The 27,947-nt window shown below is 53.5% G+C and overlaps 1 protein-coding gene across 8 annotated transcripts in view; it reads right to left on the bottom strand.

The window, feature by feature from the left end:
* Window positions 1-27,947, bottom strand: part of Tns1 (tensin 1) — a 225,621-nt gene that overhangs the window by 167,794 nt on the left and 29,880 nt on the right. For 7 of the 8 annotated variants that reach the window (XM_037210277.1, XM_037210276.1, XM_037210278.1 and 4 more), the window contains exon 2: window positions 12,163-12,277. In XM_037210277.1, coding sequence (XP_037066172.1) covers window positions 12,163-12,277 — 115 coding nt within the window. Of the gene's footprint in view, window positions 1-283; window positions 352-12,162; window positions 12,278-27,947 lie in introns of those variants that run through there. The other variant, XM_028870011.2, reaches the window with a different exon arrangement.

Here is a 27,947-nt window from a genome sequence, read left to right as displayed (position 1 = left end):
GAACTTGCTCTCCCTCCTACCACCAGAAGCTGGAATCAAATTTCCTATCAGGTTCCCAAAGCCAGGAATGTCCCCTGTTCTGCCGCCCCACCCCCCCAGGGCACTCGGCACTTCTAGAAAGTTCCAGGAGCCCTTCCCAGGGGTGGCTGAGGGCCTCTGACTTGGGTCTCCTGGCCGCTAGGGACAGGAGAGCATGGCCACTGGTGAGAGGAACCGGGGAGTGGGCAAGGGAGCGCCCTAAATCAATTCTCTGCCGCCCTGCTAGTCTGTCTACCCTACTCACCCCTACCAGCTTCAGCTACCAGCGCTGCTCAGAGTCGGGGCCGGAGGCTGAGCTTCAGGGGCTCCTCTGCAGTCCCACAGGGGCTCTGGAGCTCCCCACACCCAGCCAGGCCAGCAAGGTGGAGCCTGGGATGTCACCTTGACCATTGGCACCCTGTCCTGGCTCAGCTCAGGCCGGTGACTCAACTTGAGCTGAGCAAGGCTGTGCTGACCCTGACGGCCCACAGAGCGGCTCGGGGCCGTCACCCTTGGCCATAGGACAGATGAACCACCATTGCCACCACCCATCCAGCTAGCTTTTGCCTTTTCCCGATTCTCTGAGCCTGGGTCCCCACCCTGGGTGGCAACTCCCTCCTGTCCAGAAGGTGTTTCCCCTCACACCAGTGGCCTCCCCACCTCACCCCCATGCCTTCCTTGGGACAGGGACCTTAGGACTGAGAAAGCCTCAGTTCAATTGGCCTGAGCCTGGGAGGCCCCCACTGCTGGCCAGAGACTACCAATGGATAGCCGCCCCCTCCCCCAGTGCCTGGTACACTGAAAATCTCCCCATGACTCTGGGTGCCCCCATCATTTAATCCTCTCCCACGCTCAGCCTTCCCCTGCACTGAAAGCCCCCAGCCACAAACCAGTCAACCAACAGCATCTTGAGTCCACTGGGCCTCTCGACCCCCAATCTAGACACCAGGGGCATAGTAGGGGGACCAGGACTTCTGTCTTCCTCCGGCATCTTCCACATTTCTCACATTCTCAGGACGTTAACAAGCTCTCTCCTCCCTAGGGGACTTTGGATATGCCTGGAACGCTCTCTGTCACCCTCAATCCTTAGCGAATCGAATCCCTCTTAGCTGGTGGGATCCACGCAAGGCCGTCTTCTCATACACGCCTTTCCTGACTGCCCACATTACAGTGCGCCTCTGTTACCTGTTGTCTCCTTGTCTGACCAGTTCCCAATCCAAAGTCTCTCTCCCCAAGTAGCTTCCAGCTGAGCTATCTGCCTGCAGTAAACTCTTGAACGCAGGGAGCTTGCCCATCTCACTCAGCCTGTATCCTCTGCGGCTAGGACAGTGTCTGCTCAGACTCTGGACCACACAGTGTCGGACAAGGCCCAGGCAGACTGGCCTGTGATCCAAAACCAGCCCAGATGTGCCCGGCTTCGATAGAAGAGCAAGCACCCTTTTCCAGGCTGTTCTCAGGATGGTGACTCCATGAGCACAGCCTGGGGCAATTCCAGCACTCACTTTGGTAGGCAGGAGCCCTTACCAGGACCCTGCTGTGGGACCACAAAAGTCTCTCAATGAACAGACACTCAGCAAGTGTCCTCAAGTGGAAACATGCAGGCCAATTGCAGCTTAGAGCTCCCTGCGTGGTGAGTGCAGAGTTGTGTGAGAAAATGTCCCCCATCCCACTTCTGAGGCACCTCAGCACACAGGGCCAGGCCCCCAACAGGTCAAGTATGGTGCTCCACCTCAGAGCACCTGTGCCCAGTCCCACTGAGTTCTTCGTCCAGAGGAACCTCCATTATGCTCGTAGCCACCTGTCGCCGCCGGTCTTCTCCGGGGACAGTGGTCCCTGCTGCCTCACCGGACTCTCTCCTCCTGTCATTCAAAGCTTGGCCAGACCGTGCTGCTGGCCCTCCAAGACCAAGGAGACATTCAGGACGGTACAGAAAGGAAGTATGGTAGCCAGCTCTAACGGGGATTCATGCCCTCCGCTACCCCTCACACACACACACACACACACACACCCCACTACACTGATAAAGCTGGCTTGGGCAGTCTTTTTATTATTAATTATTTATTTTATGTGTATCAGTGTCTTATCTGAATGTGTTTCTGAGCAACCATGTGTTTCCCTGGTGCCTGCAGAGGCAAAAAGGGGGAGTTAGAAATCACTGGGAGCTGCCATGTAGGTGCTGAGACTTGAACCCAGGTCCTCTGGAAAAGCAAACAATGTACTTAACTGCTGAGCCATCTCTCCAGCCCTGGTTGGGGCAATCTTGACTCCTACCCCTATCAGGCCTGGCTGTTCATCAAGACTGTATTTTAAAGGCTCATGGGGAAAGGCTGAAGTCATAAGAACTGAGCCTTGAGCTGGGTAATCTCCACCGACAACTTGATTTGATCGGGAAGTACCCTAAGAGGTCAGTCAAGCATGCCCCTGGGTCTGTCTATTCTTCTGGAGAGGAAGGGGAGAATGTGGGTACCCCATCCCATGGGGAGCAGATGGAATATTAGGAAGGAAAGAGAAAAAGCAGACATCATTGGCTGGCTTTCTCCCCCACCACCACTTCCCGGCTAGCATGCTCTATGCTCTACCGAACCACGCCCCACAGGCTAGCATGAGGGGAGCTGCTCTATGCTCTACCGAACCACGCCCCACAGGCTAGCATGAGGGGAGCTGCTCTATGCTCTACCGAACCACTCCCCACAACACCAGGGACTAACGCCTCTGAAACCATCAGCAAAGTGAGTGCTTCTTCTTGAAGTCCGTTGCACGGGTGTTCTGACACAGGAATAAAAGTTCAAGAAACCAGACCTAAGGTGGAAGTTAGGTCCCCGAGCGGGATCCAGGGGACCCCGTCCCTTCCCGATTCTCTCTTTGCTTCCTGACGGCCGTGAGGTGAGCAGGCCTATGCACAAACTCCTTCCATGATGTCCCGGGCCACCACAGGCCAAAGCCACCATTGACTGGAACTGATACATAATTAGCTTTTCTGCCTCAAGTGGGTTGCCTCAAGCATTATGTCAGGAACAGAACGCTAACACACAAGATAATGTAGAACTGACGGTGTGTGTGACCTCTGGGACAAGCTAGGAAGGGCATTGTGACTTCAGCCTTGACCCTTGGGCAGCTGAGGAAACCAGGACCCTGTCTTGAAAACACCCTGGCAGGCAGCTCCTCACCACGGCCCCCACCAGGCCCAGCTGCCATGGTGACCCAGCCTCCGGGGACCCCAACACTAGAAGCATCCCACCCCATCACTCCTACCAATGAGGCTGTGGAAGAGCCTCATTGAAACTGTTAGGTCTGGTGGCCATTTTCACACAGCAGTAGATAAACAGTATGGAAATCAAAGCCCTGGCTCCCTTAGAATGTGCGAGCCGGTGCTGGCCAGCGGTGGGATGGCAATCATAGCCCCGCCCTGGGCCTGATGCTCCCCTCTCTTTCTAGTCTTCTCTAACTCCTTCCCTTCTGTCACCCTGCTGGGCATTTAATCATGTTCCAGAAAATAATTCCAAAGAGGCTAAGGGTGACCCTCTTCCCCAGCTCCCACCACGCACCAGTTCAGACCTTTCCTTAGGCTGGCTCTCACCTCCAGCCTTATGCCCACCCATTCACAGGCCATAGCCAAGTGCTGACAGGTTACACCGCATTCCTCCTTAGAACCAACTCTTCCTCGCAGCCTGGTCTAGCTTCTGCCCCAAGTCAGTACCCCCAAAGGGTCTGTTCCTGCCATCCCAACCTCCCCAAATGGACCTCTGAGTCTGCAATGAGCAGGTGTGGAATGGTGAACTCATATATCTCCTTCAAGACCCAGTTCAAAATGTCCCTCCCTGGAAAATCATTCATTCAGAGATGGTCCCCCCCCCTTCTCTTACAGAGTCACTACACACGCACGCACGCACGCACGCACGCACGCACGCACGCACGCACCTGCTTCCCTGCAGCAGGAGGGGAGTTCTGTTCAATCACAGCTTTTGTGTCCACTTCTACTAACACAGATGGGCTCAGTAAACGTGTCCAAACTTCCAACTACAATTGTCCCCAGCTAAAGCCCCTGGGACAGGGCTGGTATTTGGGGGCCACAGAGCAGGTGTGGCGGGCTGGGTGAGCCCTACTTGGGGGAAAGTAGAGACCATGGGAACTTCAGTGCCCACACCACCTATCAGCTAAGAGCTGGGACATGGAGCCGCAATGAAGCAGATATCTCTCTCTCTCTCTCTCTCTCTCTCTCTCTCTCTCTCTCTCTCTCTCTCTCTCCCACATGCAGCTGTACTCACTCTCTCCACATCAGAGCCTAAGCTGCTAGGAGCCAGCTCTCGGCCTAGCCTAGGCACAGATGTCGCTGTGTGATCTGGGGAAGTCACCTAGTCACTCTGAGCTTCCAGTCCCTCATCTGTATACGGGGCTGATCGCAACATCTGTATCAGGAACAGAACGCTAACACAGGCAGGATTTGCTGACTGTCACTGTGCTTTGGGAGTGTACCCCATGCTGAGGCCCCCTCATCTCCAGGGGTACACTCCCAAATCCCCAGTCGGCACTTACAGCCATAGATGGTACTGACCCCAAGGTGCACAGTGCCTTTTCCTATTTGTAAATGCTTGTAATAGCATTTGATTAATAATTTAGGCCCAGGGCGTAAGAATGTAACAACAGTAGAACAGAGCAATACACAGTTACAAAAAACATCCCAAACTATGGAATTGTTTCTCGAACTTTCTCTTATTTTTGAACCACAGCTGGCCCCGGGGGACTGAAATCTTGAAAGGCAAGGGCCCCTGTGTGTTCAGATTGAGTGTGAACAACAGTGTCTTCATAATCTTGGCCCTAGTTATTATAAGGGACACCTGGGTTCCTATCCTAACCACTTTCATTTTGCTGTGTGGCCACCGAGCAGCCCACTACCCTCTCTGGTCTCAGACTCTTTTTTTTTTTTTTTTTTTTTTTTGGTTTTTCGAGACAGGGTTTCCCTGTGTAGCTTTGCGCCTTTCCTGGAGCTCACTTGGTAGCCCAGGCTGGCCTCGAACTCACAGAGATCTGCCTGGCTCTGCCTCCCGAGTGCTGGGATTAAAGGCGTGCGCCACCACCGCCCAACTGGTCTGAGACTCTTGCTCCTACAGCAGCCAGAAAGATCCACAGGCCTGCACCCTCATAAACAGATGGCTCAATGTTCACAAAGACCACAGAAGTTTTGCCTTGGAATGTCCCCCAGGCGCAGCAGCCGTCTCTAGAGCTCTCCAGTGGCCAGAGTCGCCTCGCTCACAACACCCAGGGTGACCCACTCATCTGTCTGCCTTACTCCTGGGTACCAAATCAGATGGACCCCAGCCCTGTTCCAGCTGTGAGAGTCTGTATCACGTACGCTGGTCTAGCCCCCAGCTGGGGTTGGATGTGTCCCTGGATTCCCGTGCTGGAACCCAAGTCTGCTGTGACAGTGCTGAGAGACCCCATGCCCTCCACCCTCCCACCACACAGCACTGTCCCCTCCTGACCCCCCCTGGGGCAGGCAGCCACTGGGAAACCTAGTGCAAGCAGAGTAGATCCTTCCCTGTACATCAGTTCAATTAGTGCCTTCATCTCGGACCTGTGCTCTGGAACCATGGCAACGAGTGTCTACTGTTCGTAAATGACAGCCTGAGTATTTCTGTACCACAGCACAGACAGACAGATTCCCCACATCACTGAACACCAGCCCTCTCCCTCCAAGGAAGGGGAACTCTCATTCTGGCCCTAGAAAGGTGGCCTAGGATCAGCAGGCACACAGCCTCCTGGGATACAGTTCTCCATTCTCCCTTTGGGCACTTGGATGTAGAGACAGGGCAGAGAACACCCGCCCTGTCTCCAGTCTCCAGATTTCCCTCAGGCTCCTGAGAAAGGCAGACACCTGGGCAGCTGTGACCTCCCAGGTCCTCGGAGGGCATCAAAGTCACAGATCTACCCACAGTGCCTTCCTGTGCCAAATCCCTGAGGTGAGGCCCTGGAGACTGCCCATTGACCTGAAGCTCCAGGAAACACCGCCCCCCTCCCTAGCCTGGCCAGCATGGCCCTGAAGGAGCAGAGCCCCTGTGGTGAGGGCTTTTGATCGCTTCAGTGTGGGGAGCTGCACCCTCCTGTGGCCTGTTCTGCCTCAGCTGGGCTGTATGGCTCTGGGCCGGGGTGGCTTCCTGCCTTGGGAACACAGGAAACCACATTGTTGGGATCTAAATGGCCTTTTCCTCTAGGACTTGGGTCAGAAAATGCACACACAGCCTCAGTGTGCACCTGACCTGGCCATAACCACCCAGGCCTTGGCTCTTCCCCAGGCACCAGGTCACACATCTGTTCACTCAGCCATCAGTGGGCCCTGCCCATGGTTTGGGCCTGGAGATAGGCAGAGGCCACAGTACACAGATGTTTGGTCAAACATCATTCTAAGTTTTTCTATAAAGCTGTTTTTAAAAATGAGATTGGCATGGAAATCCCTAGTGGACTCTAAGTAGAGCATGTTACCCTCCAAGGTGTGGGTAAGCCTCATGCAATCAGTTGACCACTGAAGAGGAAATGACTGGCCTCCCCCAGCAAGAGGAACTCTACCAGCACCCCGTGCCCGAACTTGACCTGCAGTTTGTCCCTGAGTGTCCAGCCTAATGGCCCTCAGCAAACTAAAACTGGCCACATCCCCATGGTCACATGAGCCAGTTCCTAAAAAAATCAATTTTTGTTTATCCATCTATTTACCTACCTGTTTACCTATGTATCCTTCCATTTATCATCCATCCACCTATCCATCTACCCACCCACCCTTCCATCCACCCACCCACCCATCCACCCACACATCCATCCATCCACCCATCCATCCATCATCTATCCATCCACCCACCCATCCATCCATCCATCCACCCACTCACCCATCCATCCATCCACCATCCACCACATCCATCCATCCATCCATCACCCACCACCCACCCACCCATCCATCTACCCACCATCCATCCATCACCATCCACCCATCCATCCATCCATCCACCACCCATCCATCCATCCATCCATCCACCTCACCCATCCATCCATCCATCCATCCATCCACCCATCCATCCATCCATCCATCTATCCATCCACCTACCCATCCATCCATCCATCCACCCACTCACCCATCCATCCATCCATCTACCCATCCACCCACCCATCCATCCATCCACCCATCTACCCATCCATCTACCCACTCACCCATCCATCCCCCACCCACCCACCCACCCACCCATCCGTCCATCTAACCATCCACTCACCCATCCATCCATCCCATCCATCCATCCACCCACCCATCCATCCATCTATCCATCCATCCATCCATCCATCCATCCATCCATCCATCCATCCACCCATCTGTGCACCCATCCATCCATCCATCTATCCATCCACTCACCCATCCATCCATATATTCAATACATACCCAATCTACCCTTCCATCCTTCCTTCCACCTCTAGCTACACACATCATGTTGTCCCTGCTTCTCTAGGAATGCCAACTAGTACAGAAATCTTGGGGTACTCGGGGCAGTGTGCTTCTGGGGGTGCAACAAGAAAAGACCCCCAGATCATCTCTCCCAGGACGCATATTTGTTTCTCTGGGTGTTTTTTGTGTGTCTGTTTGTGTGTTGTGGTTTTTGTTTGTGTCTTTAGTAAAAAAAAAAAAAAATACAAAATAAAAAAACCAAAACCTCTCCATAGCCCAGGCTAGCCTCAGACTGAGAATCTTCCTGACTCAGCCTCTAGGTATGAGAATTAGACAGAAACCACCAACTGTGGCCCCCAAAGCCTTACTTTTTGTTTTGGTTTATTATTTGAGTTGTTTTGTTTTGTTTTGTTTTGTTTTGTTTTGTTTTGTTTTGTTTTGAGACAGATCACACTCTAATCCATGCTGGCTCCAACTCCTGGTAATCCTCCTGCCTCAGCCTCCTTAGTATTTCCATCACAGGCAAGTACCCATCGTCCCCTGCTCCCAGAAACTGTCAAATTTTTAATTTTGCAGTCAAACTGCCCATGCAGTTTGCTTTTGTGTGGTGTCTGAGAGATATTGATGATATTCTCCGCCTGAACTGTCTGCCTGCTATCTCTTTAATCCCTGTTGTAATCTGATGGAGAAGGTTTGCTATTTGTCCACCTTTGAAAGGGGAAACGAGTTGGCATGTCTCACTGAGGCCTGGCTGCGGTCACAGGTGTGTGCTACTCTGAGGAGGCCACACGTGGCTGCTCTTTGCTTCTGGGCTCACCAGAAGACAAGAGACAGGAAGTGGCCTAAACCTGGATGCCAGACCAAGCCTATATAACAGCCCTTGGGCTTCCAAGCTGGCAATATGGTCTAGTGACTAGAGAGATTCATGAGACACCTCTAGAACATTTCTGCCAAGGACCCGTGAGTAACCCATCATTTAGACTGAGGAACTCCTACACATCCCTCAAGACCCAGCTTGTATACTTTTTCCTTGCTGAAGACTAACCAGGATGTGTTTGCTGTACCGGGCAGCCTCACCCACACTTCAGTGCCAGCTCTGCCCCTGGGTTCCGTGAACAGCTGACTGTGTGTGTGTGTGTGTGTGTGTGTGTGTGTGTGTGTGTGTGTGTCTTCCCAGGATACTGGGTAGCTCTTGGTGTCAGTAACCCCCGCTATGATTAGTCCTGAAGACGGCTCAGCTTATGCGCATCAGAAGGGTCCACAGGTACATGGAGGGTGAAGCACCGGCCTGCACTGGGTGAGCAGGCTGACCTTCCCAACTAGCTGACCTTCCACAGGAATCTTCCAAGGACTCCCTCATCTCCCTTGCTGGGCATCTCTGGTCCAGTCTCCTGGTCTATAGATGAGGAAACAGAGGCTCAGGCTGGGAGGTGATTTGCTCAGGGTCACGTGGGACATCCGGTTCCACTCTTCCTCATCCCCTTGGCCATCTTTTGTGTTTCCCGGGACCAGGATCCCACTGCAGGATCTGTGACTCTCTTCTGCCTCCTTCAGATACATGAATGCAAAGTGCAAGATGAAGGGGGTGTGTGCGCAGAGCTGGAGGCTAGGCAATAGGGAAGCAAGTGACTGCCCACCTCTCCAGAACCAAGGTTTTCTGTGAAGACTGGGTTCGAGACCCTGACACCCCAGCACCACCACCACTGGCCACTGGTCCAGACTCACACCATGTTGAAGCCAAGACTCAAAGATTGAGAGGAATCAGAAAACACAGCAAACTTAGGTTAGGCTCTGACAGAATGAAGAATAAAAGTCCACCATGTATGGGGAATGGAGCAAGTCCTTGAATGAATGTGTGCTGGTGACATGGGTCTGGTCATGTCAAGGACCCTAAAGCCTCCCCCACTCCCTCCCTACACACACACACACACACACACACACACACACACACATGAGGCTCAGAGAGATGGCAAAGTCTTCCTCTGGTCTGAGTAAGAATGTTGACAGCGTATGCAGAAAATATCCACTGTAGCCTTCTTTTCCAAGCCAGTGTTTACAGCCTGAACACTGCACCACTACAGAGCCCGTTCCTACAGAGACTAGCTAAACCTGCCTCCTTGTTCAGTTAGTTGTATACAATAACTCCACTCACTATTCAACCATGTAATAAACACGCGGAGCTTCCGGGATTGAAGTTTCTCCATCAGAGAGCTCAGTCCACCCAACCCCAGTTACTTCTGTCTCTCTGTGTGCATGGGTCTGCCTTTTCTTCATCCCTCGCTGGCACAGTCGAGTCCCAGAAGCCATACAAGGACTTGGCAACCATGGCCCCTCTGCTAGGGAACAAGTTGTATGGCTATATCTGGTGGCCCTGGATGGATGGGTGGGTGGGTGGGTGATGGTGGATGGGTGTGGTGGTGATGGATGGATGGACGGACAGACAATAGAATGGATGGGTAGATGGATAAGATGCATGGATGGATAGATGGACAGATGGATGGATGGATGGATAAACAACAGAATGGATGGGCAGATGGATATGATGCATGGATAAATGGATGGATGATAATAGAATGGGTAGGCAGATGGATAAGATGAATGAAGGGCAGTATGGATGGGTAAATAGGATGGTAAGTTCACCTCATGCCACCACGATCTCCTTGTTCCACAGCAGACTTGGTCCACACCTACTTCTCCCACCCTTGGGCCCAGCCCAGGCAACCCTACCCCTTCTGCAGAGGTTCACATGTGGCCAAGCCCAGGAGGAAGACAGTGGACAGCAAGGGGAGACAGAAGCTAATTTATGTGACCTGAAGGTACAGGGCAGGATGGGGGTATTACACAATCAAAATACAACACCTACCCTGGATAAACCCTCTCCACAGCTCCCCTGTGGGGTTCCTGCTTGATCTCTTGGGAGGAGGGTGACGCCATGTGGCTGATTTAGGTATTGCATGCATTCTTGTTGCCTAGATTGATCCTAAGGTCCAGTATGGGCCGTAATGTTCTGCCTATGGCCATTCAGGCCTTTCCTGGACGGACGGACGGACGGACGGACGGGGACACACACACACACACACACACACACACACACACACACACACACACACACCTCCATACCCAATTGCTTTCCATTAACCCCTTCAGAGTTCAGATCCTTAAAGCCCTGCTCTAACCCTACCAGCCAACAAGAGACACAATCACCACCAGCCTGTTTCCTCATCTATAAAACAGGTATAAGACCAGCATCTTGCAAATGCTGTGAGTACTTGATAAGACTATGTATGAGGCTGCTTGGTCCTCATAAGAGCCTTGGCGATTGTTCTGGGTTCTAGTATGACCTGCCTGGTCCCTCTGGGCTTGGACACACAGGGAGGAACATGGGCTGAGAAGTTGGGAAGGAAGAAGCACAATTGGCATGGGGCAAGACAAGACAAGGGTTGAGTCCTGCAGGCCTGTAGCTAAGGGCTGTATCTCAAAGGTCGTGGGGGACTCCAAAAGTTAACCAGTATATGTACACTCTTCAGACCCAGGGAGACTACTGGAGACTGGATTGGAGAGGCAGCTGATTGGGTAGGAGTCTTAGTGGGATGCTCAGGGACTCAGCCACATGGGGACCCTGGCAATAGACAGGATGTAGGGCTGAAAGGAGAATTGCATTTATAAGAGAAACTGAGGTATGATGGTGTCAGTCATGGGTGCTGATTGCCCTTTCAGGTCTGTGACAAGACAGACTTCTGAAAGGCCTTCCAAAGCACGTGCCAATAGTGACTGGAGAAGCCCAGTATCCCACCGTGATTTGGGGCTGCTTAAGGTCAACCCAAACCATCCAAGGGGGAGGACAGTGGCCTGCTTTCTTTCCATTACTGCTGATGCAGGCACATGCCATTCATGTGCCTTCCGTGCACCAACCATGCCCTTCCCATATTCCAGCCACACATTTCCCATGCACTAGCCACATGCCTTCCACACAGAGGACACGAACCTTCCATGTGCCTTCCACATACTAGCCACATGCCTTCTACATACGAGCCACACACCTTCCACATACCAAACCACACCTGTTACATGCCAACCATGTACTTTCCATGTACCAACCACATGCCTTCAGCACACTTTCCACAGCCAGCCATGGACCTTCTGTATACCAGCAATGCGCCTTCTCCACACTTTCCAAATCCACACCTTTACACAGCATCATATCTTTCTCTCTTTATTGTTTTTTTTGTTTGTTTGTTTGTTTTCCAAGACAGGATTTCTCTGTGTATCCCTGGCTGTCCTGCAACACACGCTGTAGACCAGGCTGGCCTCAAACTCAGGAAATTCAGGGATCCATCTGCCTTTGCCACCTGAGTGCTAGGATTTATGACAAATGCCACCACCACCCAGTGCCATCATGCCTTTAAAACACATGATCGCCAAGGCTTCTGCTTGACTTTTACCAACCTGCCACCCCTCCACCCCAGCCATATGCCATCTCCACACCACCACATCCTATCCCTATCCCTTCCGATGCTACCTGCTTACCATCCACGTTAGGTCTCTACCTTCATACAATCTCTACCATTACATGCCGTCACCACCTGCCACACATCGCCATGCACTCCGTGTGCTTATCATCTACATGTCCACTGTCCTCCAACAAATGAGAGACCCCCCCACCTGCCCCAGGCCAGACCGGTCCAACAACAACAACACGCCCTGGGGTCCCATCCGCCACGAACCTTTGCAAACGCAGCCCTCCCGAGTGATGGCCTGGCGGCAGATGGCACAGGGCTTCACCTTCTTGAAGGCCTTCACCTTGAAGTGGTGGGCCTTGGAGGCCTCCAGGTCTTCTGGCTGTAGGAAGAAGAGAGGCCCAGAGGTCAGTCAGGCGACTACTGGGGTCCTGGGAAGGAGGCGGGGACAGAGGAGGGAAAACTGGCAGGTCAAGGGGAAAACGAAGGCAAAAGCCCCAGGAGGAAAGAGGTGCCTAAGGACCAAGAATGGTATAGGGGTGATGGGGCACTCAGCCCCGACTCCCAGACTAGCAGTACCCGCGGACAGGGCCCAGACAGTGACTGCAGACTAGAACCCAGAGATCACCCTCCCTGGCTTCCATCCTTGTTTCTCTTCATGATTACCCAGGTGTTAGGATGTTAATTAAAACACAGTTAAGGGACTAAGTTTAAATGTGTGGCTTCAATGGGCAGAGCTGGAGCTGAGCGGCCTGGCACTTGCCTAGCTTGGGTAAGGTCTTTTATTAACGTAGACCATAAAGCATAAAAACCAAAAAGAATATACAACTTACCCAGCACACCTCAGTTAACACCTCCCACACGAACCACAAGCCTTCAATACCTTCCACGTAGCAACCACACACCCTCCGTGTGTCTTCTACACACTAACCATACACCGTCCCATACTGCTGGGACTTCTCTTGTCAACAAATTACCTCACTGGATCTTACACTCTGTAGAAATGGAATGGTAAGTATGTACTGTAGTGTGCAGGGTCCCCCATACAACATTCGCCTGTTAGGATGTAATGCGATTCCTTCCGCTTCATTGCTGTATAGTATTCCACTGTGTGAGTGCAGTAAATTTATCCATTCCACTGTGGGTGGCCCCTAACTTCTCTAGCCCACATCCCAGCATGCCATTTCCCTGTCTTCTCTCAAAACTTTCCACTTCCTCTAGTCCAAGGGGTCTCTTCTGCCTTTATTTTTGTTTCCCATTCTTTACATTATGAAAATATTCTGGGGGGTCAAACCCAGAGCCTTGAATATGCTAAGTGTATGCTTATGAAAAATACGGTATGTTAAATTTCCTGTTTGGTTTTATTTCTTTGAGCCAGTGAGACATATAGAGCCCTGGAATATATGATCCTCCTGCCTCCACCCCACTCCCCAGGTGCTGGGTCCCAAGCATGTGTCTAAACTCCTATTTGAGACTGTACCACCTCTCGTGTGAGAAGAGCAACAGGTTCTGACTTGCTGGGCACACCTAGGCTAGCAGGACACACACACACACACACACACACACACACACACAGTCATCGGTTTCCCCTCCAGACACAGGAGAACCCATGACACTGCCCACTCCGAGGCTCATCCCACAGGTAGACTATCGAGCCCCGGCTCCAGAGAGTCCTTGAGGAAGTACTCCCTGCCACACTCTTACTCACCCCCCTCCACACCCTTCCACCCCCTACCCCTCACCCCCCCCCATCTACTATGGTCCCTCCTTGGCAGGGACTGTCCAGGGCATAGACACATCCAGTGCCCGTTCTGGGCACACAGTGAGGCCAAGCCATGGACCTTCCATGTGCAGAGACATGGAGCTTCTCTCTAAGCTCCCCTCACACGCCCTGTCCCTGTGCCTCTCGGCTCTGAGCCATGGCCAGAGGGGACAACTTGGGGGGAGGAAGAGTGGCCTGTACATTTAGCGACCCCGGGCCCCCTGTCTAACAACACTGAGGGCACAGTCTGGCTACCACCAAAACACAGAGGCTGGGTCAGGGGCAGCGAGCCAAAGAGACAGGAAGAAATGGACGGGGGAGGAGGAGGAGGAAGTAAGCAGACTGAGAAAGACACAAGCCACCCAGGCAGACCGAGATAAGGGCAGAGGGGAAGAAAGGCACAAGCCGCGAGTACACAGAGAGCGAGCGTGAATAGAGGCGCACTGCTAAGAGGGACCCAGGAAACAAAGAGGGGCAGACAGGGACCCGGGAGCTCCCAAAGGCCACATCAGGGACGAGTTGAGCATCATCAAGACACAAGGTGAGAGCCGTGGCTTCAAAGGGCCCATTGTGAGAAAAACAATAAACGAAGAAATCAAAAGGTGGGTTAAAACAGAACACAGACTCTCAAAGCACCTCCCCACCTCAGCCGTCTAAGTCCCGAAGGGTGAGGCTGGGTGTGGTGGCGCACCTGGAACCCCAACAGTCTGAGTTCAAGGTCAGCCTGAGACAGACTGGAGCTGTCTCAAAAAAAAACAAACAAAGCGGGACATAGATTTCCCCGGCAGATGCCAGTCCGGTGTTCAAAGTCAGTCACTGTCACCCACGGGCAGGCTGAATGGAAGCCTTACACCTGGGAGGGGGGGCTGAGAACAAAGTGTCGCTCTGTGATGCTCCTGCCAAAAGCCACAACCTGAATCTAATCAGGAGGAAACATCGGGCCGACCCAAGCGGGGGGCACGGTCGACAAATGAAATGGCCTGGAGCCGTCACAAGTGACAAGGTTGCAAAAGCCAAGAGGCGACACCGAGATTCCCAGACAGGAGGAGCCTCCAGACATGGCGGCCAAAAGCATGGGGTTGTGTCTGAACTAGATGTGTGTGGTGGCCTTCAGGACATCTCAGGGACACCCGGTGAAATGTCATGGCAGCTGAGTCTTAGTGGCGCCTCCATGTTGTCCACCTCTGATAATGACCTCTGTGCACCGTGAAACCCAAGTCCTTGTGTGACGATCAGGAAGGTATCGGGGAGGTGTGGGGGTGGACCATGGGGGGGGGTATCAGTAACTCAATCTCCCAATGTTCAGGAGAGAAAGAAAGATCTTGGTGTGGTATTTGCAACCCTTCTGAAGCTTGAGATTGTTTTGAAATCAAAGACAGACAGACAGACTAGGTGAAAGGCTAGGGAAACAGAGACAAGTCCAGGGCAGAGGTAAAACAAACACAAGAATAGGGCCCAGGGTCCAGCAGTGCCTCCTGGTGGTCATCGTGAGCAGCAGCACCCACTGAGCCGATCCTGAATACCCCACCCCCACCGCCAACCAGGGGTCTGCTATTCCAGACAGCTACAACCCGGACCCAGTGAGGGTAGGGGGCTCCAGCCCCCTCCATTCCGCTGTCTCCCTTCCCATTTTCCCAGTTCAGACCTTGGCTGTCAGATTTCCTGGTCAATTTTGTCAGACATCCCAGAGACGGGGCCCCAGCCGTGGGCCGGGAGAGGGGGTAGAACACAGCGGGAATTTGCAATTTAGTTGGAGCACTATGTGAGGGAGGCAGACAGGAAGTCCCAAAGCATCCCAAGCCCCCCTCCTCCTCCCAACTAAAAGAAACAGTATTTGACATTCTAGCTCACCTTCACAAACTCCCCCATCCTACACCCCCGAGTCCAGCCCTTCTCCCAAATCCTTAGGAAAAGTCCTTTTCCCTGGAGCACAGAAAGAGTCCTTGCTGCCTAGTGGGCAGGAAGCAGGCAAGTGCAGCCTTCCAGACTCTTAGGAGAATACCCAGGCTCATGCCTGGGTGTGTGATCCTGTCTACCTGTCCTGGAAAACCTGAATTTATAAATTGTGGTGGACCTGGAAGGCAGATGATGGTTCCAGGGCTCTGACCTCCTTGGACCTACTAAGCCTTTCCCTTCATCCAGCTCTGATGGAAGAACACTAGGCCTGAACTCTGGAGAGTTGTTCCCAAGGCTGTGTGGCCCTGAGAGCATCAACAGCCGTCTCTGGGCCTCAAAATAAGCAATACAGTGAAAAGCTGGGGCCTGAGGTAGACAGCGTGAGGAATGAGGGGCATGCCGACAGCTTCGGGAAGCACTGAATATGAGGGCCACCTATGGGGACGAAAGTCAGGTCTGTCAGCCCAGAGGAGTAGCAGGGACTCTGCCAGCCTCAGCGTCCCTCACTAAGAAGCAGGGTGTCCAGTCATGTTGTAGAAAGGGACACCACATGGGTTCTAACGCCACAGGATGGTGGGGGAGACAGTCCAGGGTGGGTCAGCCTCCCCCCTCTGATACTCAAAGGAGATGCCACAACCCCAAAGACCAGCGGCAGATCTTGCCACAAGCGCAGGCTGATGGTTGAATCTGGCTGCCACCCTGCCCTCCTTCCCCATCTGGGATTGTTCCTCAGGTCCAGGCAGAGGATGAGAGTGAGCCCCATAAAGTCAACAAGCCCATAAAACGTGCAGTGCCATCCAAGGGCGACGGCTTGTTAGGACAATGATTGCCGTTTTCCTGACAAGCGGCAGACAGCCACATGGGGCACAGCCAGGCCCTCCCTTCCCTGGATTAGCAGGCAAGCCCAGAGGCAGGAGGAGGCATTGGTTACAATGTGAGGAGGGGTGTCCTGGTCCCACCTCCCTCCAGGCCAGAGTCGGAGCCAGGAGAAGGGAAGGGGTCCAGCTGGAGGCCATTCCACCCTGCCCATAAGCCCCAAGAGAGGGCTTTCACAGCCTAAGGCCTTGGCCCATCTTGGCCCTTCCCTCTCTCCACTGAGCCAGCCAGAGGGTGTGGCACAACAGGCTGGACCATCAGGGGCCCTAGCCAGGCCTTGGTCCTGGCTGGGAAAAGCTGCTTGCAGGCAACTCCCTGCCTCGAGGGGCGGCGAGGCAGAGGGTTGTGCACTAACGGGGTCCAAGAGCTTCCTCCACCCACTGCGAGAAAAATCCCCCAGCTCTGCCCTCCTCCGGGGCCAAGCCCCTCTGGTGACTAGAGAAAGACAGAAGTCTTTCCGCCAGAGAGCTAGGCATCCTGGGAGATGGGATGTCCAACAATTGAGATACGCGTCACCCTCCCCCTGTCCCCTGGCTATCCAGCCCTCGAGGTCCCCTCACCCTTGGTCTGGGCGTCTCTTGGCACCTGCCCTTCAGGCGTCCCCCCTCCAGATCGCATCTTCACATGCCCCTCCTGAGCCCCCCGAGTCAGGGGCCTGCCCATGTTCTTGGTCACCCTAATGGAAAACTCTGAGTCACTCTCAACGCCTCCCAGCAGCCAGTTGCCAGATCCTGTGACTTTTGCCTCCTAATTCTCTCCACAGACCTGTCCCTCTCCTGCTTTCCCGTTCTGCTCCCTCGGCCCATCCCCAGCCTCGTCACCTCTGCCTAGGTCGGTGGCAACAGCTTCCAGGACCTCCAACACCATTAGAACAACCTCAGCTCTGCAGGGGGGCGGGGGGGGGCGGGCATGACACCTCGCTCACCGCAAAATGCTTCCCCTCGCCTCCCCGGGGTGTCCAGGGAACACCCTGTGCTCACTCACACTAACGAGAGGATCATCCTCTACCCTACCCAGCCTTCCTACCAGTCTCCATGCCCACTCCTCAACGTCCATCCCAAATCCACACAGGCTCTGCCCCCAGCCATGGCCTACCCATTGCACCCTCCGGGTATCGTTTCATGTCTCTGATAGCTTTTTTTTTTAAAGTATAGCCGTAGTGGCATTGGAGAGATGGCTAAGTGGTTAAGACCGCTCTTCCAAAGGAACCAGGTTCAATTCCCAGCACCTACATGGTGGCTCACAATTGTCTATAGCTCCAGTTCCAGGGACCGTGGCACACTCACACAGACATACATGCAGGCAAAACACCAGTGCACATAAAGTAAAAATAAACTACTCAAAAAAAAAAAAAATAGCAGTACTGAGGATTGAACCCAGAATTCTAGGCAAGTGCACTACCACTTGGGCACATGCCCACACCCTTTGTATCCAGTTTAAATACGCGGTCAGCTTTCTCACACAAACGCAGCACTGGGTACCCTCATCCCAGGTTCTGGTACAGCCCCCCGCCCCCCATGCTGGGTTCCTCAGTGTGATCCATCTTGATCACCGTCCTATCCAGAAACTTCCTGGCAACATACTGCCATCTAGTTGGCCCAGCTAACCTGGCTCCTCACCACACCTACACTGCACAGGATTGTCCAGGACCCACCTCTCCACCAATGCAGCCTTCTAGAGCTCATGCCTGATGGCTTTAAACTTGCCAATTAGAATGCCATGGTGGAGGGGGGCGGCTGTTTAGACAGGGCCCAGCGTCTGTTCCTGACCCACCCACATGTACCTCCCGTGTCTCGCCTATCTCCTCACCTTCTCCCTCCCCTCTCCCTCTCCCTTTCTTTCCTCAACCCCTCCTTCCCTCCCTTCCTTCCTCCATCCCAGGCTCTTTCACAACTCAGTCCCTGGCATTACTACATCAAAACCTTCTGCTTCCCTGAGTCAAATCAACTACAGAACCAGGAAGTCCCGGAGATGGAGACAGTCTGAGGTCCATGAACAAAGCCAGGGGCCATGGTGGCAGATGGTGTGGCTCCCTTGCTGAGCCCTCACAGTGACATTCTTCCATGAGGCTGAGGAACCACCCTGGGTCATGTAGATAAGGTAGAGTGAGACGAAGACTCCAGTCTGTCCAAGACGAAAGTCCCAAGTCCCCAATCCCTGCACTTAGTGTGACCTCTAACTGGGATGTCCCCAGCTGTCCGCAGTGATGATCGCAGGAGTGAGGCCTGGCATTCTATCACACCAGCATGCCTCGCTTAAGGGTCATGTACTGGCTGCTTGTCTTAATCACCCTCAATCGTTTTTACCTCGTATACTTGTATTCTGAGAGGTCACTTCTTCTGCGATTCTAGTTTGAAAACTTATCTCCTTGGGGCTGGAGAGATGGCTCAGTGGTTAAGAGCACCAGGTGCTCTTGCAGAGAACCTGAGTTCAATTTCCAGCATCCACATGGTGGCTCACAACCATCTGTGACTCCAGTTCTTCTTCTGACTTCCATGGGTACGTGGCACACATGCATACACACAGGCAAAACATTTATACACATAAAGTATTTTTTAAAAAAGAAAATCTAGCCGGGCGGTGGTGGCGCACGCTTAATCCAGCATCGGAGGCAGAGCAGGGATCTCTGTGAGTCGAGGCCAGCCGGGTACAAGTGAGTTCCAGGAAAGGCGCAAAGCTACACAGAGAAACCCTGTCTCGAAAAAAAAACCAAAAAAAAAAAAAGAAAATCTATTTCCTGAACTGAGTGTGATGGCACACACCTGTAATTACAGCATTCAGGAGACAGAGGCAGAAAGGGATGACAAGTCTGAGGACAGCCTGGACTACACAGCATGTCCAGGGCCAGCCTGGGCTACATAGCAAAACCTTATCTCTTAAAAAAAAAAACAACCCCTGGGGTCTTAGCTCAGTCGGCAGCCCATTTTATCAACATGCCCAAATCCCTGGGTTTATTACCAGCACCAGATAAAACCAGGCATGATGATGCACACCTCTTATCCCAGCCCTTGGAAGGTGGAGACAGTAGTTGAAGATCATCCTCCATACACAGTGAGTTCAAGGCTGGCCTGAACTACACCAGACCATCTTACCCATCTACATATACATAAATGCATATGCATATCCTGAGAGATCTTCCCTAACGATCTCCTTTCCCAAGTCTAGGTTAGCCCCGGCTTTCCACACTCATACAAGTTACCAGTTGGCTACAAGTTGCCTGAAGCATGTAGGCCCCTCCGTGGGTGGACAGGGCATAGAAAGAGCATAAGTGGACCAAGCAGTTACCTGGTTTCTCACCATGTGGTCTCCCAAGCCATCCCTCACCTTTGAGGGTGCTGGACAAGATCTCGTTCAATCCAGAGGTTCAGTGGCCTCCCCAACCCATCCCCTTGTCTCAGGAACACTGAGCCCATAGGCAAGGTGGCCTTAAACAGCCCTCTTCCCCTCCATAACGCCCCCCACTTCTACTGACCGAAGATGGACTGCTTGTCCCTTCCGACCTCACGGAATCAGTGAGGTTCAAAGGAAATTGGGCAAGTTGAAGACATGCACATGGATGGTTAGGGCACAGAGAGGAAGCCACTGGGAACACACACCATGACCAAAAGCAACTGGGGGTGGGGGGCAGTTACTACTTCTTAGAGGTTCGAGGCCATGATCAAGGGATGCCCAGAGAGGAACCTTGAGGATGGACCATGGAAGAACACTGCCTACTGACTTGCTCTCCAAAGCTTGCTCAGCTTACATTTAAATACAACCCATGCCCACCTGCCCTACAGTGGGCTGAGCCCTCCCACATCAATCACGAGTCTAAAAAAAGCCCCCACGAACTTGCCTACAGGTCCATCTGATGGAAGCAACGCTTCCCAGGTGTCAAGTTGACCAAAAAAAAAAAAAAAAAAATAACCCTAACCAGCACCGGTGAGGGCGATGGGATTTGCGCCCAGACAAGTCCATGCTCTGACCTCTTCAGAGGAAGACCTGCACTCTGGGGGCCTTTGCACCGTTCCTCGGATCCCATTCCCACGGACCCTGAACGCCCTGCTATGAAGAACTTCCCCAATGGAAAGCCCTAGCTGGCTAGGCAGAAGATCACCATCTATCCTGCTTCTGTTGCTGGGTGTTAGGGGAGCTATCGGTTACTGAGCTCTCGTGTGTGACAGGCATTTGCCTAAAAGGTATGTGGAGTCCCACTGAAATTTTAGTAACTGGGTACGTGGCTTAGCAGTAGAAACCTCATCACGTATGAGGCCCTGGGCTCCATCTTTTGCAGTAGGAAAAACAAAAACGTTATCAGCCCTACAGGTAGGTAGAAAAACCCAAGGCACAGAAGGTGAAGAGTGTAGCCATAGTCACACAGCTCAGGAACATGGGGGGGGGGGCAGGGTCAAACCCAAGCACGTGGCACTTCCTGTCAATCCCGTGAAAAGGCAATGTACTATTTCTCCCTGACCTGTGTCCCTCAAGGGTTCCTTTAAGGACCTTTGGCAACAGGAGAGTTTGGTTGCTGGTGCTGGTTAGGACCCCGCAGCCTGACGCAAGTCCCTCCATCGAGAGGGTTCAAAGCAGAAGGCCAACAGAGGAGCTGCCTGGCCAGAACCACTCAAAGAACATGGGGGCTCATTAAGAACCTTTTTGCCTGAAATATTCACTCAGCCCTCCAAAGGACCCCAACTCAGAAACGGGGACCTGCCACTGTCGGCAGCTAGCTTGGAGAACAGTGTCCAAGTTTCTGTGAGGTCCAGGGCTGCTCCTTGGCCACGGGGCTTGCTCAGGGCAAGGTCAGGGCTGAGCCTGGTTCCAGCTCCTTGTTCTGGCCAAATGAACCTGAGAGCCAATGTCCTCACTAGAAGGAAAGGCTGAGTCTGCCTCCACACCCCACACCAACACATTCAATGAACAGACGTGTAATTATTTTCTAAATAAACCCCACTTAACTGTGTAATAGCAACTGGAAGCATTTGGTGGGAAACCAACTTCTGCATAATGCAGAGCCAGGCCCTCAGCTAATAAAGCAAGGTCGGCTCCTGGGGCTTGTGAGGGCTCTGGGCCACAGATGTGCGACTTCACGGATGCAGCATCTGCAGTTCTTTCCAAAAAGAACGTGTGAACCCACATGCCCTGGGCACAAGGCCTGCTTCCTCCAGACCCTGTCTTGACTGGCCCCACTGGGGCTGCGTAGCTAACCAGTTCTTGGCCCCAGGAGAACTAGGCAGAGTCCTTGAACAGTTAGGAGAGACACAGCCCACACGAGTCCTGTCCCACCATGCTCTTCCCAGAGAGATCCAGGCCCTTCACATCTGGATTCATGGGATCCTCCTAAGCCAAGGAGGTGTGGAGTAAGAGACAGGCCACCATTTTCTCAGTGCCTGGGTCCCCAGTCTTTTAATTGTACTGTATGAGTCTCATCACTACTTTACAGACAGGGAAACTGAGGCTCAGAGCAGAAGCTGTCTTAACGAGTACTGCCCATCTGGTCAATGATAGAGCCAGGATTCGAGCCCAGAACTGCCTAGTACCAAAGTTCACACACCTGCCTCCCAGCCAGGCACCTCTCCATGCAGCCGACTCCCTGGACACTTTCCCCCAGCCTCCTTCCAGACCTTTCTTCTGACTGGTGCCACCAAGTCCTCTCCCCTGCTGCTGACAAAAAACGCCCAGCCTGGCCACTGCCCACCCTGGAGGATGAAGGACTGCCACTGTGGCCTCAGGCAGGACATGGCATTCCAGGATGCCCCTCTGCCTGTGTGTTCCCTCCCCCTGGAGAAAGATACAAAGGCCAGTGGTAGGGATAGGGCTGGGGCATTATAAGGAGGAGGGGAAGATGAATGTTCTGCTGGTCTTACAGAAGCTCAAGGAAAGCCATCCACACCTCCCTTGATCGCTAGGCCCTGTTCCCCGGAAGGGCAGCCACACTCCAGGACCTCACTATGTGCCAGGGCACTGCCCAGGGCACTAAGACACTCTCTCTCTCCCCGCAAGTTCTCTGAAAAATCCCTTTCTCCATCCATGGGGAAATGGAGATCCACTGGGTTGAGGCCCTTCTCTTGAAACCTTTCAGCAGAAGTACCTCCTGAGTCCTCTTGATGACATCCAGGACAGTCTAACTGCATCCTTCCTGCTGGACACCCCACTCACCCGCATCCTCAGCCCGGATAGGAACCTGGCCAACACCCTCATCTTACAGGCAGCAGCAGCCCCTCTAACTACTGGAGCATCCCCTGTACGGGATACTCCATGGTCCTCCATCCAGAGGCAGACATCTCACAGTACCCAGTCCATAGGCCACCCAAGACTCTCACCTTCTCCACAAAGTGACCCTGGGTACCTAGTCCCTCCCATCATTTCCCTCAGCCTCAGCCTGCCCTCTGCCTGACAGGCCTCCTGAGGACTAACTGTCGAGAACAGAGACAGAGGGCAGGCAAGCCACATCTGGCCGCCCGCCCGCCCGAAGCCCCTTCCCCCAGCCAGCCATGGCTCTCAGAAACCTCAGCCCTGGATGACTTCCTCGCCCTCCTGACCCCTGTGCATACCTCCCACAGCCCTGCAGAGTCCCTCTGAGAAAGGGGTCTCCTCTTACCCAACTCCCTGCGGCATCAAGCCCTCTCCCATCCCCCTTCCTGGGAGCCTCTGCCCACCACTGCTTCTAGCCTTAACCGCTTTCCCCCCCCCCCCCCCCCGCGTGGTCCCCAGACCTGTCTGCAGACCCCAATCCCGCCACACACATCTTCTCAAAGGAGAGACAGGCAAGACAAGGAAATCCTGATGAGAACGGGAGACTGTGAAGGAAAGGTCTAGAAGAGGCAAACGTGACAGAAACAGAATTCCCACCAGATCGGCTTCTCTAGGTTTAAGATTCCAGACAACGATTCTGTGTCCCCAGTTCCCCATCTCCCATCCCTGTCCTCCCGTGGACGGACCACTCCTCCTGAGGCTCCTGCAAGGAGAGCAGAGAGACTGAAGGGAATGACGATACCCACTCCCTGTTTAGAGGAGCAAAACATTCTCTTAAAAAGAAACAAACTTTCTGATTCTGCTCACACACAGTGCCTACATCAACGGTGGGCCGAGGGAAAAGGAAGACAGATTCAAGGACCCAGAGAGGCAGAACCCAGGGCCTGCCGCTCCAAGTCTATCCTGTGCCTGCTCCCTTCATCCCAATCTCCACCCCACCCCACCCCCCAGGGCTCTTCCTTCGCTGCTGAAGGATAGCGGTAGGACCTCAGCGCTAAAGCAACAAGAACCTACCCAGAGCATGCAGGACAGGCAAATCCACGTCATCTTCACAGGGTCCGGTTCCTGCGCTGCGGGCCAAGTGGGGGCCTGTCAAGGGCCCCCCTGAGCTTGGAGTGCCCACCAGGCAGGCAGAAGGAGTGTGCAGAGTCCTAAGCGGGCTGGTTCAGCCAGCATCTGGGCCTCCCCTCCCCTCCCACACCCCCCTCCTCGACAACTCCTCCCCTTGTCCCAGCCTCCTCTCTCTCGTCTCCTCCCAGACTCCGTGGCTGGCTGGGGGGTAAGAAGCTCAGCTTAGCAGGGGGGCTTGAGACGGACAGGGCCAAGAGGTGGGGGTGTCTGCCCACGGCAGGGCTCTATGAAGCCACACCCTCCCCAAGCACGGCACCCCTGGAAGCCATGGAGGGGCGCCTCCTCCTGCCTCTCCCTGACCTGGGGTCTTGCAGCCTAAGATCTGCTCTGAATTGCAGACGGGTGCAGGGACCCCACTCCAGAACCTTCCAGAACATCAGTGGACAGACAGACAGATTCTGATGGCACAGTCCGCCCACCCCAGGGCTGCTGGGCTTCTCCCCAAGATCCCTGGCCGTGGAACACACACTCATTTGAACACATGCAGCTAAGACAGACCCTGCTGCCGCAGGCAAGCTCCCCAGAACAGGACAGGCCTTGACACAGGAGAAGCCGTGATGGGGAGGCAGGGCCCTCCCCCCAGGCTGTGGATTTCATCCCAGTTTTTTTTTTTTTTTTTCTGATTTCTTCCTCCCCTTTCTTTCTTTCTTTCCTCCAACATCTGTCCCAGCCCTTCCTGCCCTCTGAAAGGGAGCCGGCTGCAAGGCTCCTGCACCAGAGTCTGTTTTTCTTGACTGTACCCTGGGCCAACATTTGGTTTGCATTTTCCCACTTCCTTCTTCTCCTCCTCCTCCCCCTCCTCCTCCCTCTCCTCCTCCCCTCCTCCCCCTCCTCTTCTTCCTTTCCTCCACGCGTGAGCTCAGCTCTCTCGCCTTCCCACCCTTTCCCATGCCGCATCTTTACCACAGTGCCCCCCCCAGCCCTCCCTGCTGCCCAGCGGGACAAAAAGACTGGGAAGAAGACAGTGTTCAGGTCCAAATATGTTCCCAGGAAGCCCTGCAGGGAGTCCCACCAAATCTGCCCCACGCCCCCTAATGACTGGATCTTACCACCCCCCCCCAAAAAAAAAAAAAAAAAAAAAAAAAACAATAAACCATTTCCCTCCTGAGCTCTGGCCTGGCTGGACTAAGTGAGGGGTGGGTGGAGGCTGTGAATAACTCTCTGGAGCTGTCCAGGGAAGGACAGGGGCTCGGCCAACCACCCTCTGTGGATGCACAAACATCAGGAAGCTGTCCAACTTACAAACACACACACACACACACACACACACACACACACACACACACGGCCAAGGCAGGGCCCCGCCCAGAGTAGGCACTTGGAGACCATTTGCCTGGACTGAGTCACTCAGGAAGAAAGTCCTTTGGCCTGGGCTCCGATGCACGCGTATGAGCCACGTGGACAAAGGATTCCATCATGCCCCCTGCCTCTCTTCTACCTGTCCAGGATCATGCTTTGACACTGTCTATCAACGTCCCACACACAACACAACCCCAGAGTCACGGGGGATCTGTGCAACCAGGCATGAAGGCTCCCAGCCCAGCCAAGCTATTCACCCAGAAACCCAGGAAGGAGAGGACCACACTCCCTCCTCACCTGAGAAAAGTCTACCCGGCCAGATGCTCAGGTTGTGAATTACATGAAGGACTGATTAGCACTGCTTGATGACTGAGGAAGCAGAGGACATAGAAGAGGGGTGTCTAATTCTGGTCCTTCCTAGAGCAAGTGCCGAAGTGATGGGGTGAGGATGGGGAGCCTGAGTCCGCCCCCCCCCATATCCTTCTCTAGGCCCTTCTGCAGAGCTGTGGGGCTGGGAGAGGGGGCTGGCATCCCCTGCCATGATCTCAATGCCTGCCTTCATCCCCAAGCCCAGGTTCCCCATGCCCAAACCTGCCTGCTAGACACCAGCTAACAGAGGCTCAGAAAGAGCCCTGGTTTTCCATGTAGCCATGAGGATCTACAAACAGTCAGCGCATACAAACCCTCCGCCCCTCCTACCCTCCGCCCCTCCTCTCTTGGATGGAGCACAGAGCAGAGTTCTCTGAGAACCCTGAGCACTTGCTCTGCCCAGGCCCCATCACCAGCCCTCCTGGATCCATCTTCTTCTCCCAGGCCCCTGGAGATATTCAAGGGCTCCCCTGCCTGTTCCCAGGGCTCTTGGCTGCTGTCACAGAAGACATGCTTCCCAACTGCTGTCTGGGAAGTTTGGGGAAAAAAAAAAAACCTCGGAAATCAGGCCAAAGACACAGTCACAGGGACACAGACTTGTCTGACCTCCACGCACCCTGAAGAGACTCTCCAGTCTCCTTTCCTAGGACCAAAAGCAGCAAAGGGTCCCCTCAGGGGAACCAAACTCTCCTATCCCTCTTCGCCAGGCCTCCTGGTGGGCTCCCCTGTACGTTAACCCTTCCCTGTAATGGAGTACTTTCTACTACTGAATGAATGACTATCTCCCTGTTGACTGTTCAGTGCCAGCCTGCTACTTTCAGCCCTTCAGAGCTGGCTGTGTCCTCCCTGAGCTGGACGTGGGAGAGCTCCCTGGACAAGGATGTGCTCCCTGTCTGTATCCCTTGAGCCACGTATACAGAAAATGATGAGATGTGGCTCAGCAAGTCCCATGAGTTGTCCTCGGAGCTCCAGACACACAGACACAGACACACACACACAGAGACACACACACACAGACACACACACAGAGACACACACACACACACACACAGAGACACAGACACACACACATACACAGTGACATATGTGTGTGTGCATACCCAAAGAGACACACACGATAGATAGACAGACAGACAGATAGACACACACACACACACACTGACATATGCTTGTGTGCATACCCAAAGAGACACACACAATAGATAGATAGATAGAAAGATAGATAGATAGATAGACAGATACACACACACACACACACACACACATACACACACACACAGATGTAATTTTTGGTTCTTGAGACAGGGTCTCACTATTGCAGCCCTGGGTAGCTTGGAACTCACTATATAGAAAAATAAATAAATAAAATAAAACCTCAAACTCAGAAATCTACCTGCCTCTGCTTCCTGAGTGCTGGGATTAAAGGCATGTGTCATCATGCTCTATTAAATGAAATTTACAAAACTAAAATTTTAAAAAGGACCTGGCATGGTGGTGCGTACCTTCAATCTCATCACTGAAGAGGCACAGGCAGGTGGATCTCTCTAAGTTCAAGGCCAGCCTGGTCTACATAATGAGATAATGAGTTGCAGGATAAGTCAATCAATCAGCCAGCCAACAGGCCTAACACATTTTCTTATTTATTTATTTATTTGGGGGGGGGGAGGTTCAAGCCAGGATTTCTCTGTGTAGCTTTGCACCTTTCCTGGAACTCACTTGGTAGCCCAGACTGGCCTCAAACTCACAGAGATCTACCTGACTCTGCCTCCCGAGTGCTGGGATTAAAGGCGTGTGCCACCACCACCTGGCACATTTTCTTATTATGAGCATCTCCCACCCTCTCCTAAACCCTCCATTCTCTCCCCTTGCATAGATGTGGGCGCCCTACCTGCTGCTTTTGCCCAAGCTTGCAATGCCCACCCATCATCAGGACCCTGGATTTCTTCCTACTGTCAGCCATGGCCGCTGATCTGAGTTCCAGCAGGCTGCAGACTGACTAGAGGCTTTTCTCATCTTGGGAGCCCCATATGGTGCCTGGGGCCTGGATGTGTTACATGCAGCAAACACCAGGAACACACCGGTGAGCTGGCTGGGCTCCCTGTGGGTGACTCCAAAAGCCTATGAGCCCAACCACACCCTCTGTCACCCTGCCTCCCCCCTGCCCCCCCCTCCCGCCACCAACAGGCAGCTAGGCAGCCTTTAGTGGTTTCATTCCAGCCCTCTTTCTATAGCAAAGACCTCTGGGCTCCTCCCTCTAGCCCCCTGCCCTGCGACCAGCTGAAGAAACAGGCTTGGCTGTCGGCTCCGGGCCAGGGGTGGCTTCCAGACACCCAGGGAGGATCCACGGGCCTGGGTATGAGCTAATGGAATTAAAATTGGCTGCCTCCATTCTTCCTCTGCTCCTCAGTTTCCTTGCCTGCAAAATGGTCGGGCTAATGGTCCCTGATGCCCACCCTCCACCCCCAGCTCTGTTCCCTGCCTTGTT

The sequence above is a fragment of the Peromyscus leucopus genome, chromosome 13 (genome assembly GCF_004664715.2).
Source record: "Peromyscus leucopus breed LL Stock chromosome 13, UCI_PerLeu_2.1, whole genome shotgun sequence".
In the NCBI taxonomy this organism is placed as follows: domain Eukaryota; kingdom Metazoa; phylum Chordata; class Mammalia; order Rodentia; family Cricetidae; genus Peromyscus; species Peromyscus leucopus.
The sequence above is the reverse complement of the archived record's forward strand: the minus strand, read 5'-3'. Positions and strand labels throughout refer to the sequence as shown.